The 12,940-nt window shown below is 36.6% G+C and overlaps 3 protein-coding genes across 6 annotated transcripts; all 3 read left to right on the top strand.

Annotated features, from left to right (window-relative positions):
• The first annotated feature begins 704 nt into the window (after positions 1–704).
• On the top strand, positions 705–4,095 carry LOC18608524 (TraB family protein). The gene is made up of 8 exons (XM_007043271.3): positions 705–1,323; positions 1,503–1,550; positions 1,708–1,767; positions 2,070–2,153; positions 2,257–2,361; positions 2,696–2,809; positions 2,944–3,044; positions 3,649–4,095. The coding sequence occupies exons 1-8, from the start codon at positions 787–789 to the stop codon at positions 3,887–3,889; spliced, it is 1,290 nt and encodes a 429-aa protein (XP_007043333.2). The 5' UTR covers positions 705–786; the 3' UTR covers positions 3,890–4,095.
• A 1,595-nt stretch (positions 4,096–5,690) lies between these two features.
• On the top strand, positions 5,691–9,664 carry LOC18608523 (glycosyltransferase (DUF604)). Of its 3 annotated transcripts, XM_088803743.1 has the most exons (6): positions 5,691–6,654; positions 7,536–8,066; positions 8,205–8,418; positions 8,767–8,968; positions 9,230–9,260; positions 9,407–9,664. In XM_088803743.1, exons 1-3 carry the CDS (start codon positions 5,842–5,844, stop codon positions 8,313–8,315), a joined length of 1,455 nt encoding a protein of 484 aa, XP_088659869.1. In that variant the 5' UTR covers positions 5,691–5,841; the 3' UTR covers positions 8,316–8,418; positions 8,767–8,968; positions 9,230–9,260; positions 9,407–9,664. The 3 variants fall into 3 exon arrangements, with proteins under 3 accessions (XP_088659869.1, XP_088659868.1, XP_088659867.1); XM_088803742.1 differs by lacking the exon at positions 9,407–9,664 and having other exon boundaries at positions 9,230–9,405; XM_088803741.1 differs by lacking the exons at positions 9,230–9,260; positions 9,407–9,664 and having other exon boundaries at positions 8,767–9,114.
• A 112-nt stretch (positions 9,665–9,776) lies between these two features.
• On the top strand, positions 9,777–12,541 carry LOC18608522 (ERV-F (C)1 provirus ancestral Env polyprotein, putative (DUF604)). Of its 2 annotated transcripts, none has more exons than XM_018115775.2 (3): positions 9,777–11,226; positions 11,384–11,914; positions 12,009–12,541. In XM_018115775.2, exons 1-3 carry the CDS (start codon positions 10,450–10,452, stop codon positions 12,114–12,116), a joined length of 1,416 nt encoding a protein of 471 aa, XP_017971264.2. In that variant the 5' UTR covers positions 9,777–10,449; the 3' UTR covers positions 12,117–12,541. The 2 variants fall into 2 exon arrangements, with proteins under 2 accessions (XP_017971264.2, XP_007043327.3); XM_007043265.3 differs by having other exon boundaries at positions 12,003–12,541.
• The last annotated feature ends 399 nt before the right edge of the window (positions 12,542–12,940 follow it).

The raw sequence follows: 12,940 nt of genomic DNA, 5'->3' as shown, positions 1-12,940 counted from the left end.
TTGATTAAAATATAAATAAGTTGAAAATAATTGACAAATAATTTAAAAGAAAATATGTAAATTATTTAAATAATTCTCTTGCACTTGAGCCAGTAAGTCTCAATGCTTTAACTTATGAACAAGTGCAAGAAATATTATAGATCACAACTCTTTTAAAGGATTATTATAATTTTTTTTTATTTTTTTACATGTTATATAAAATTATTGTCTATTACGAATTTTTTTATTATTAGTTAAGTTCAACATATTAGTTTTAAAAGATTTTAATCCTTATTCTTCTTCGTCTTTGGTCTCTCTAATAAAAGTTGACTAACTTCGTCTTGTTAGTCAGTATGTCTTTTGTCATTTTATCTTCCGTGGCATTAATATAGCATGTTGATGTTATAAGATAAAATAAACATATGACATTTTTTGTACTCTACGTTAATATTGTGTGAATAAAAATGAAAAGTGACATTTTGATTAATATATTAATTAGTTAATCAATATTTGATTCAAAATAAAAATATAGTGACTTGATTAAAAATAATAAAAAAATAAAAATTTATTTAAATATTTTAAATAATTTAAAGATTTTTCAAACATTATATAATTTTTTTTCTCATCTAAAGAATGAGTTTTGCCTCAAATGGAAATCGAAAATTGCAAAATAGAAAAAAATAAAACTGAATAAGAACTTGAAACCGTTTGCAGTGATCGTGTCGTATCCTACCTTTCCATATATGCCCCAAATGGCCAGAGTATGCTCCCTCTCTCACACAAAATCCCATAACCGGAACTGCTTATATGAGGCGCTTGACTCGCCCACTCGCCCCAGTCTACTCGCCCCAGGTAGTCCGCTCTATCGTACTCAAAGCCACTTTCGCTCCTCCTTTTTCACAAACAATCTTGCCTCTTCACCATTTCAAACAATTCACGCTCCTCAAACCCCTAGAATTTACCACCTCTGCCACCACCGCTAACCGTCCCAATTACAAACCGAAACCGCCGGCAATGGAGCCGAAACCGACGGAATCAGATCCCACGTCCGGCGAGGACTTCGTCCACATCGAAAACCCTAACCCTAATGTCACGGACGCATTAAGCGAGAGCATCGTGAAAGTTGAAGAAGAAGAGGAAGAAGAAGAAGAGATGCAAAACGAGGATTACGATAGCACTAACAGCGACGCCGTTTCGAGGAGCAAAAGATCTGATTCTTCGGATAGAAGGAAGGTGGAGCTCCCCGAGGAGCTTTCGAGGAGCGTGATGGTTCTCACATGCGAGTCCTCCGCCGAGGGCGGCAATTGCGATGTGTACTTGGTTGGGACTGCGCATGTCTCTCAGGCACGTGCCGGTTCTGGTTTCTGTTTGGTTAACGAGAAAATGTTGGAAACTGATCGAATTTAAAATTTAGGATTTTAAAAATGAAAATCTCTAAAGGAACTGAGAATTGTTAGTAATTTCTTAGATGGGCATTTAGTCTTGAAGAGGGAGATTAATATGTAGTTATTGCGGCTTTACAGGAATCATGCAGAGAAGTTGAAGCTGTAATCAGTTTTTTGAAACCTCAGGTGCTTCTCTTCTGAAACTAACTAACATTTGTATCATGGATGGATCATTTAGCAGGTTAGCTGCCTGCTTTCATACTGTTTTAGGACCTGCATTTTCACCTCAGTAATTCACTTGAATTTTGAAGCACATACGAATTTTCCAATTGTTGTTCTACAGGTTGTTTTCTTGGAGTTATGCTCAAGTCGAGTTGCTGTGCTTACCCCCCAGAATTTAAAGGTTTGTACTCAGATGTTGTTCCTTTTTTTTTTTTAATAATTTCCTTGCGTTGAGGAAAGGATTCACATGACGCTTCAGGGTATTGAAAACTGAAGAAATAAGCTTTTCTACCTTGTTTTCCATCTTGCTGCATTCTTTTAATCTTCTTGTGTATTCTCCAATTATCTTCCCATATCACAGTTATGACAACTAGGCTTTTGTTTTGATGGCATAACTGTTTGGCTGGTGTTGCATCCTTTATAGGCTTTAATATTCAGCTGCGAAATTTTTATCTTCAAACATACTAACTTAAGATCTACCAGGTGCCAACCATGGGAGAAATGATAGATATGTGGAAGAAAAAGCATAACATGTTTGGTATCCTTTATAGTTGGTTTCTTGCCAAGGTATGTTACTTATTGAATCTTTTATCCAGAGTTCACCATGGGAATTGTTTGTTTTTGCTCATCAAGTAAGCAAATTTATGTGTCCTAAATCATTTTTCAATAGGTTGCTAGTAAGCTTGAGGTTTTCCCTGGGTCTGAATTTCGTGTGGCATTTGAAGAAGCAATGAAGTATGGTGGCAAGGTGATTCTTGGTGATCGTCCTGTACAGGTAAGATATGTGATTGGTTGCTGGGTGTTATTACTTCCTAAAAAATAAATATTATTCTCTACAGTTGTTTAAAACTCAAACTTTTGTGGTACAATTTACTTAATGTACAGGGGAAACTGTTGAGCCAGCGTTTCTCATCCTAATTATTTTTATAAAACCCTTAAATAACTACTGTCGGTTGCTTAATAATGTGTATAAGCCTTGTCGTACTGCTGAAGCTATACATGGCAGTACAACTGTTCTCTCAACAGTTTGTACTATGGTGGCATTTTATGTTCATTTATCTTTAATCTTGACCTGCAAGTATTTTCAAAGATTTGATTGGATGAAACAGATTACATTGCGGAGAACTTGGGGGAAAATGCCACTTTGGCATAAGACAAAATTATTGTATTCCTTACTTTTTCAAGCAGTCTTCTTGCCAAGCCCTGAAGAACTTAATAAAATGGTGAACTTTCTTTCTTATTCTCTTATTTCATTATCAGTCAATATGCTTTATTTACATTTTCATATTTTAAAGCACTTACAGTTTTGAAGAAAAAAAATCCATTTTTGTGATGCTAAAATGTATTGTATATTCAGCTGAAGGACATGGATGATGTTGACATGCTGACTCTTGTGATTCAAGAAATGAGCAAGGAATTCCCAACTCTAATGGAAACTCTTGTACATGAACGAGACCAGTTAGTATACTTTTGCTCCTTTAAATGCGTATCAGATTATTAGTATTAGTGTTTTGGACTTCTCTTGACTGCAAAACTAAAATGTGTGGTTTTCATTTTTCTCTTCAAATTTTATAACTATTTACTAGTTTTTGGCATACCACTATGTGGGTGGAAGAGGAAAAATAGGTGAAAAGAAGCAAAGATTATGTAGGTGGAAGAGGAAAAATAGGTGAAAAGAAACAAAAGGTAAGAAAAAATAGATGGAAGAAAAAAGAAGTTACCTAAGTATAGGAATGGGCAGATATCTTAAATTGCATGGGTGAAAATTTAGAAAAATTAAATTAAAAATTACTAAATCCTCATTAATAGAAATATCAAATGACATTTATATTCTTTATTTTATGTATTTATTATGATTTAATTTGTTTTTGATAATTTGACAAACTGAGCCACTGTGCCTTGACTCGACACAACAAACTCAGTCAGGGACATTCTAAATGGTACAAGATGATTCAAGTCTGCGGATGTAGTTTTTGCTTAGCCTTGTTTGATATTTGTTGCACAAACAATAATTGTTATGCTTGTGGGATTAATATTGTCTTCAACCTGCATGCGCATTCAGGTACATGTCATCCACATTGCATAGAATTGCGAGTGAGCATAGTTCAGTTGTGGCAGTCGTTGGTAAGGGGCACTTGCAAGGAATTAGGAAGCATTGGAAGCAGCCTGTTTCGATGAATGATCTCATGGCAATTCCTTCACAGAAACCCACAGTTTCAACTGGCAAAATTCTGGCATCCCTGGGCATTGCCGCTGCTGGGGTGGCTATCATTTCGGGCATCTATTTTGCATGCAAGAAATGAATCCACTACTAGAATTTTGATTGAGCAAATTACCAAGCTTGCAATCTGTGTAAAAAAAACTCTGAGCTTCCAATTCAAAACTTATGGACTAAAATCCATATTTTTAAAATTTAAATGTCGGGCCAACTTTTAACAAAAGCAAAGCAATATACATGTTATTTTTGCTAGAAATGATCTGCAATTCAATAAAGTTGTGTTAAAATTAATTTTATTATCTTATATTCTTGTTTATAATTATAATATTCATTTTATTACTAATACTTCTTAATTATGTAGCTTTTTATTTATTAAGTTTTTGTAGGTTTTGTATATTAAAAGTAAAGGGACTGTCGAATTAAAATATAAAATTAAAAAATATTTCGGAGCTGTTTTCACCTCCGATTTATTTATTTTTACTTTATAATAGTAATTATATGTACATTACATGCAAAGTATTCGGGGGTTTGATTTGATGAATATTCGAGTCAACATGGGTTCGATTCAATGAATATTTGATTTTGATTTGTTCACTGTCTTAGTCAAGTTCAAATTATTTGATTAACGTACCAAGTCCAAATTTAATAATATTGGATCTAAGTGTCACAGGTTTGGAACTTTAGTCAAGTTACGTGTGGCGTTATAGTCTTATGTTCATAAAATTAAGTAAGCTTAAATGAAGTTTCTTGATGATCGGTGCAAGAACGTAAAGTAAATGAATATTAAGAAAAATATTAGAGAAAATAAATAAATATTATTACTCTAATAAGAATAAAATAAAGTATTTAAAATTTAAGCACAAAGTAAATTGCTTTATTCAACAAATTTGATTTGATTGCCTTACAATGACTCTTAAGGTTGTTATTTATAATAATTTACATAACCTAAACTTGATGTGTAAGTAAAAATAAATATGAAAATATTTAATCCAAATTTTTTTGGATGCGCAAGTAAAAATAAATATGAAAGCATCTAATCCAAACTTTTTTTAACTACAAAAAAAGTAAGTCTTAAAACTATCCTCATTGATGAGCAAGTAATCAACAAGGAAGATTTTACTTTTGGAAAGTATTCTAATTGCCCAATAATACTTTACTTGGCTGCTAAGGTGACAACTGATGGACCCTTACATGTGGACTGGCTTGACAATCCATACGTATTGAACTAATCACGGATCTACGGATCGTGACACAAGTGGTTCGTGAGTAGTATCAAGTTTTTGAATTCATTATACATATTTCATAGTTTTATTTGAATTTTTAAATTTGTTAATATTTTAAAAAATTGGGTACACATATAAATAAAAATATCATATTTATTTAAATATTTTATAATTTAATTTAAATTCGAATTCAAGTTGAATTTTGAGTTTTTTTTATAAATTAATGATAATTGAGTTTAATCAAATTAAGTTTCAAATCTCTTATATAAACTAATGATAATTTAATTTAATCCAGTCAAATTTGAGTACAAGGATTATTTTTCGAGTTGCAATCAAGCCAAAAAAGATTGACTGAGCTAGAGTCGAGCTCGAACGTTGAGTTCTTTAATCGAGCAGAGCTCGGGGGTCTTGGCACTGTATCTACTTCGACCCGACGAATTGAACTATTGAGCTGAGCTGGGCGTAGATCTCACTTGTAGCGTTAAAAGTGATCTGGGCTTGTACCAATAACAGTACTATTGGCACAACTTTTTACCAAGAAAAGCTCAAAAGCCCAAAAAATTGTAGGCTTCTAATCAACCCCTAGGCCCAAAAAAGCCCAGTATGAGTAGGCAGCCCTATTAACCGACAACAAAACTGACAAAAACCAATAGAAAAAAGAAAAAGAAAAACAGTTGGATCGTCGTGAACTAAAAAAAGGCAACTCAGCTTAAAGCAGATCGCCCTGTCTTTTAATGTTCTACTATAAACAAAGTGCTTCAATGCAACTCGCTCTTCCCAGTTCCATCTCTCGGTAATCAGTTTACTTTCCTTTATGTACTTCAAGCGTAAAAGGAAACCCGTATTCAATTCTCCCTCTACTCCCAGTCGGTTCCTTTTTTACTTTAAGAAAATGCTCAAAATTCTCAATCTAACTCCATCACGCATCAAAGATCTTCTTTTGATATTTTCCCTTTTTATTTCCATTTTTCTCGTCTTCCGCCACCCCCAAGCCCCTTTCCCTCTCGCCACAACGGCCCCGTTCCCTTCACCCACGTGCCGCCATCACCTCTTCTTTTCCATTGCTTGCTCCTCAAACTCCTTCCCCCGCCGAAGCTCCTACATTCGCCTCTGGTACACTCCACGCGCTACCCGTGCCGTCGCCTTCCTCGACCAACTTGTCTCCTCTTTGGTGGACCCCACTCTCCCTCCCGTCATGGTGTCCGGCGACACCAAATCATTCCCTTACACCTTTAAGGGTGGTCTCCGTTCGGCTATACGCGTGGCGCGTGTAGTCAAAGAGGCGGTTGAACGCAACGAAACGGGAATCAGGTGGTTCGTGTTCGGGGACGACGACACTGTTTTTATCGTGGACAATTTGGTAAAAGTGCTTTCCAAATACGATCACGAGAAGTGGTTTTACGTTGGGAGCAATTCTGAGAGTTACGAGCAAAATTTGAAATACTCTTTTGACATGGCGTTTGGCGGGGGAGGGTTCGCTATCAGTTACTCCTTGGGAAAGGTTTTGGCTAGGGTTTTGGACTCTTGCTTGATGAGGTACGCTCACTTGTACGGAAGCGATGCTAGGGTTTGGTCTTGTTTGGCTGAGCTTGGCGTAGGTTTGACTCATGAACGTGGTTTCCATCAGGTAATTATTAAAATCTTTAAACAGCTTATATTAAGATGTTGATCTTAGCATTTCTGTTATTGTTTTGGGTGATATTAATTGCAGTTTTATAGTTAGATTGTAATATGAATTGGTGTAAAAATCGAAAGTATATTAAGTTTATATGCTCAAGGTTAATTATTTATTTGAACAGACGCTCCCAATAGAATTGTTGGATAAGGTAGTTAACTGTTTGCTTGAAAAAGGGTGTTTTTTGTACCTTGTGAAATTTATTTAATAAAAACTTCTATCACACAACAAATATACGTTAATAATTTCTTGTTGTGCATTGCAATATTTCATATTGAAGTTTTCCAGGAAATATTCAGTATCAATTGATGGTGGTTTCTAGTGGTTTTGTTATATCCTAGAGGTGGCTTTGCTATGAACCTGGCAATAAATATTTTTAAGAGAGCAGGAAATCCTTATTCATAGTGATTGAATCATCCCTCAAACCTACAAACTCTTAGATTTTAATTCCTAAATCCCCACTAGCCAAACAGATTTGAGTCTTGCTGTTGGCGAGTTCTGCTCAGAGGCGTTTCTTATTGCTTCAGCTGCTATGGATGCCCTTTCTTTTCGAACATGATGATATATCATTGTGGGCCTGTTGGATGATTTATTATCTTACTTGAGCATGTACAAGAGAGTGGAAAGAAAATCTGAACTAGATATTTTTCAAGAGGCTTAAATGCTGTTGTGTTGGTTTTGAGATTTGACTGGTTTGTACTTGGCTGTTTGAGTTCTGTCCATGGTTTTCTGGAAGAGGGTACTGCATGGTTGATTTTAGCTTAGATGCTTTGAAGGTTGGTGATTGAGTTTAAAAGAAAATTTTGGTGTATTTATTTATGTACTTTCTCCAGGTTGACATGCGGGGTAATCTTTTTGGAATGCTTACTGCTCATCCATTATCACCTCTGGTATCTCTTCATCACTTGGATGCTATGGAGCCAGTCTTCCCAAATATGAGCAAGACTCAAGCTCTGGAACACTTCTTTAAAGCTGTGAATGTTGATTCTTCTAGGATTTTGCAGCAAACTGTCTGCTATGATCGTTTCAATTCATTGACTGTTTCAGTTGCATGGGGTTATGCTATTCAGTTTTATGAAGGCAATCAGCTCCTTCCGGATCTCCTTTCACTGCAGAAAACTTTTTCCCCATGGAAGAGAGGTGCGAATGTTGGGGCTCACTTTATGTTCAATACAAGAGAATTTCCTAAAGATTCATGTAAAAGACCCTTAGGATTTTTCCTAGAAAGTGTTGGGTCAGACAAAAATGTTGTCTGGAGCATTTATACCAGGTATTCTGATGGAAATTGTGTCAGAACTGATGCAATAAAGAACCTCAAGGAGGTGAAAGTGGTCTCACAGAAGCTGGAGCTTGATATGGAGCAGGTATTAATAAACTGATTGGTTGACCCTTGGAAGTTTAAACTTTTAGCCATTTTATTTCATTTTCAATGTTCCTCTGCATTTTTTGTTGTTGTCTTTGAAATTATTGCCATTTTACAAATTTATCCCCCTCTGTTCCAGATAATGGCTCCTCGTCGCCAGTGCTGTGAGATTTTGCCTTCATATAATGAATCAATGGTTATCAACATTAGAAAGTGTGGAATTGATGAACTGATATCCATGAATGCATAGCACTTCTACCAAGATGACTGCTGTTGTGTGAAAAACTGAAGCAGGCACAAAGCATGCAGAACTTCAATCAAACTTCTGCTCAATTTATATTGTAAACTGTGAGGTAATTTCTTGTCAATTTAGATGGTCTTTGTTGAAATGAATGGCTTTAATCTAACCTCCTTGATCTGCAAATTCAGTTTCATGCAATGTTTCCCACATAGCAGCTAAGGGCTTAGTTGTTGGTGTTGGTACATGTGGAAAATGCCCTTTTCCATTTTAACTATAATCATCATATGTGAGTTCCTTTTGTGTATTGACCTGAAAGCCTAATGTTTCAGCAGGTGAAATCTTGTAGATTCCAACTGACTTATAAGTCTTCTGTATGGTTGAGATCTCCAAGCCTTGTAGAACTGGTATTTTCTCACTAACTCTAATGCATTTTCTAATAATTGCTATGCCTTATCTTCAGGAGAGGAAGCTAATGACTAAAGGTGGCCATGGGTCTTTGGTTTTAGCATTCAGTGACCATCACGAGAAATAGTGAATGACCTGGATCAAAAGGAGACTGCTCCAACAATCTTACCTTCTAAGATTTGGCGAATGGTGACTTAGGAATTGGCTGCTTTTTGTTAAATTGATTGGCCTAATTAATCTACTGCTTACCTCTGGAGGTATGTGAAGAAAGATGACAACAATAATCTAAACACATCATCAAAAAAAAAAAAAAATCGATGCTGATTAGCATGTAGCCGAATGTTATCATCTTGTGAAGTAAATAAAATTTTGGTGAAGTGAATAATGTTGATTTTATTCTTAATGTCAAGTAAGCGATGTCTGATTGTGCGGGAAAAGTTTCTTGGGGATGTGATATATGAGTGGTTGAATTGGATATATTTTGTGATTTGCACACTGACGATAAGCCATTATTGCAGATCAGGGGCCAGCTCGTGATTTTGGTACAAGGTATTGTCTTAATGTTTGCAGTCTCTCGTTTCCTTGGAGTCTGAACTCTGCCTTCACGCCCTTTGTTCATTCTCTTTTATATTTCATTCGCGATTTTTAAACCGAAACGTTTTTGAAAATGAAATTTGCACCCTCTTTTGTTTCAGTACAACGATTTTCACACCCTTGATTTTGTCTTTGAATGCCGAGAAGCAGGCTGGTAAGGGGGATCAAAAATGGATTGCCACCTGCTTTGAGGACTTCTAAGATAGATTGCGACGCCGATTTCGTTAAGGTTCCTTGTGTAACGTACGAGAAATGAAAACTGAAAAAAAAAAAAAAAGAAAAGAAAGAAACCGACATGAACTTGTATTTAATCTCGAGGTGGACCACTTCAATTAATTAAGCACAGCGTGTGTACGTAATTCATTTTTTTTAACTTCTCAATGCTTTTAAAATATATCACTATTTTTTATTTGGGTTATTTATTTAATTAGATTTATTATTACTACTAAACTAAAACAACCATGTGGACGGGGCGAGGATTTGGATCCGACCCTTCCGTTCCAGGTGGCTTGAGCCTCCCTTAGCACATGGTTAGTTTCTTCAAAGTTCAACAATCAGTGATTTTTACGAAAACAGCGTTGGACTTTCAGCTAAAGTGGTTGTCATTTTTCCTTTTTTAATTTTTCCTAGGGAAAAAATATTTGTTTTCTTAAACATGTAAAGATGGTACTGGAATTATTAGTTTAATAACAGTGCATGACTTAACCCATGGAAAGGGTCCCAAGTCCCAACCAACCTTTGGTCGTTAAGAAAAACTAGTCTCCGCCGCATTAGTCAATTTTCAACCTGATCAAGTCTTGGGGAAGGGTCTGGTCGCTGGTGAGCCCACCACCAGCTGGGCATTTCTCATTCGCAGAGAGGATCGAACGTCTTTTAATTTGGCTGCCAAACCCATGTTTTTATTGCTTCCTTCCTTCCTCGTATGCCCAAATAACTAAATTGAAGCGTCCAAATGTGTATGTTCCATGTATTCGCCGTTGATTACGTTACAAAACGACGGGTATATAAAAGATACCTATGTATGTATGTCTATGTGCCTTAAAATGCCAAGGTAACACAACTTTTTTGAAGGTCCAAAGACCAGAATCCTTCCTGTACATCAAGTCATCTCTTCTTCTTCTTCTTCTTCCATCAACATTGAAAAATGCAGCTTTTTAAGTTGCTATCCAAAACCCAATCTTCTTCTCATCTGCTAAACTTCATTTTGATCTCATCTTCTGTTTGTCTCACCTTTATTATTGCGTCAGTATTCTTAGTCCACAACGCGAAGCTGCCTCCACATGTATATTCTTCCCCCCAAGATGTTCATGCACCGACTGCTATGGAACATATTGTTTTCGGGATTGCTTCAAACCAGAAATCATGGCCAAAGCGAAAGGAGTATGCTAAGCTATGGTGGAAGCCTCGTCAAATGCGTGGATGTGTGTTTCTTGAAAGCATGCCCCCTAATGCAACTTCAAGGGATGATAACAGTACTCTGCCTCCAATATGCATCTCCGAGGACACTTCAAGGTTTCGTTACACTTACAGAGGTGGTCTCCGATCTGCAATTCGCGTGGCACGCGTAATTTTAGAGACCGTTGCCCTTAATCATTCTAATGTACGATGGTACGTTTTTGGGGATGATGACACCGTGTTCTTTCCAGAGAATTTGGCAAAGACACTTTCCAAATATGACCATCGACTTTGGTACTACGTTGGGGCTGGCTCGGAGATTTATGAACAGAACAGGGTGTTCGGCTTTGGAATGGCATTTGGTGGAGCAGGCTTTGCTATAAGTTATCCTCTGGCTAAAGTTCTGGCCAAAGTTTTGGATTCCTGTATAGATCGATATCCTCATCTGTATGGAAGTGATTCCAGGGTCTACTCTTGCTTGACAGAGCTTGGTGTTGGATTGACACGCGAGCCTGGCTTTCATCAGGTATCAATTGGTTAAATTTTAAGTAAATAATTACTATGAGTTTTGACTGTTGATGTCTGCAAAGCTATGTTTATCTGGTAAATTTAGCACTGACAATTAGTATGAAAGTAAATTTTGTGTTTCTGAAAATTTTTTGGTTATGTTGAATTTCAACCAGTTTGATGTCCGGGGTAATGCACTTGGTTTGTTGGCTGCCCATCCATTGACACCCTTGGTATCCTTCCATCACATAGATCACATGGACCCAATCTTCCCTAACATGACTCGTATTAAGGCTATGGAACATTTACTTCAGGCTGCAAATGTTGATTCTCAGAGAATTTTGCAACGAACAGTCTGCTATGATCGTTGGTTTTCATGGACGATTTCAGTGTCATGGGGTTATGCTGTTCAAGTATATGGCAAACACATGTATTTACCAGATGTTCTCCCTGTGCAAGAAACATTCAGGCAGTGGAAGACGGGAACTGGTTTAGCAGGAGTCTACACTTTTAACACGAGAGAAGTTCACCCAGATCCTTGCCATAGACCCACAACTTTCTTTTTGGACAGTGTATCTTCTAGTAAGGCTGGAATTAAGAGTGTTTACAGGCAATCTTATGAAAATTGCACAATTGACATGGGTTCACCAAGGAAACTTGAAGAAATCAGAGTCTCCACGAAGAAGCTAGACCTCAATTATAACCAGGTATCACTTAGTTTTAATCTTACCTGATGCCCTTTTTAATGCAGTTATAATTACAATCGAGGTTCATGCTATCTTTCCTTGTCTTAAGATGCAGGCACCGAGAAGGCATTGTTGCGACGTGTTACCTTCTACATCTGGCAAACTTTTGGACATTGCAATAAGGGAATGCAGATATGATGAACTAATTTACATGCATCCATAGATTCTAAACTTCAAGTAATGCTTATGGTTAATACGACCAATACCATAGACATAGAGATCATCAAGGCATTACTAATTAATCTTGCATATCAAGATAGTTTTCCCAAATGTTAATACAATAACAGGATCTGCAAGTCATAAGGACAGAGCCCCTTAGATCCTGAATTAGATTCAGTTTCCATCTGTAATGGCATGCTCGGAAAGTTGAAGGGATCCTTTGTGTGCGTTGGACACGATCAGCTGCTGAAAGTTCAAGCATGGTCTTCACTTTTACAGATTTTGAGGGAAAGAGAGATGGGAAGTTTCCTAGGAAGAAATGTAGCTGTGGTCTAAAGAGAAGAATCAAACATACAACATCACAGAGTTGACAATACTGTAGCATGTTGAGGAACTTGTGAATTACTCAAAGGAAGTTCGTTTTTTAAATTGTTTCTTCTCATTAGTATTATACTTATTCCTTTTTGGTACGCATCTTGAAATTAACAATGCCATTTGCCCTAGTAGAAATTACAGAATAAAGCAAGAAGCAAACAAAGGGAAGATATCTGCAAAAATTTATGCCCTTTTTGAACTTTGCAGTCTGTACTTTTGGCATTATTGGTAGTTTGGGAGTGTTAGACGTAGAAATTGCAACTTCTTTTGGTACAAAAGCTAGAATTTTAGCAGTTCCTCCAGGCACCTGTTTGTAGAAACCCTACCTACAAAAGAAACCTGTTTGAGACTGGAGATAGACAAATCCCATGAGCACGAGCCTGTAATTTCTCGTGCTCGGGCACTTAAGAAGGTGGTCAGAATCTTGGATTACAGGCGTAAAATGTGAATATG

This window comes from Theobroma cacao, chromosome 2, assembly GCF_053813885.1.
Source record: "Theobroma cacao isolate CCN51 chromosome 2, ASM5381388v1, whole genome shotgun sequence".
In the NCBI taxonomy this organism is placed as follows: Eukaryota; Viridiplantae; Streptophyta; class Magnoliopsida; order Malvales; family Malvaceae; genus Theobroma; species Theobroma cacao.
This window is presented reverse-complemented; position numbering and strand designations above follow the sequence as displayed.

Bases quoted from the DNA above. Each gene is read 5' to 3' on its own strand.
- LOC18608522 (XM_007043265.3), top strand. From the start codon at position 10,450: ATGCAGCTTTTTAAGTTGCTATCCAAAACCCAATCTTCTTCTCATCTG. The intron at 11,227-11,383 runs GTATCAATTGGT...AATTTCAACCAG, and splicing joins GCGAGCCTGGCTTTCATCAG to TTTGATGTCCGGGGTAATGC. The intron at 11,915-12,002 runs GTATCACTTAGT...CCTTGTCTTAAG, and splicing joins TAGACCTCAATTATAACCAG to ATGCAGGCACCGAGAAGGCA.
- LOC18608524 (XM_007043271.3), top strand. From the start codon at position 787: ATGAGGCGCTTGACTCGCCCACTCGCCCCAGTCTACTCGCCCCAGGTA. The intron at 1,551-1,707 runs GTGCTTCTCTTC...GTTGTTCTACAG, and splicing joins TCAGTTTTTTGAAACCTCAG to GTTGTTTTCTTGGAGTTATG. The intron at 2,362-2,695 runs GTAAGATATGTG...TGGATGAAACAG, and splicing joins TTGGTGATCGTCCTGTACAG to ATTACATTGCGGAGAACTTG.
- LOC18608523 (XM_088803743.1), top strand. From the start codon at position 5,842: ATGTACTTCAAGCGTAAAAGGAAACCCGTATTCAATTCTCCCTCTACT. The intron at 6,655-7,535 runs GTAATTATTAAA...TACTTTCTCCAG, and splicing joins ATGAACGTGGTTTCCATCAG to GTTGACATGCGGGGTAATCT. The intron at 8,067-8,204 runs GTATTAATAAAC...CCTCTGTTCCAG, and splicing joins TGGAGCTTGATATGGAGCAG to ATAATGGCTCCTCGTCGCCA.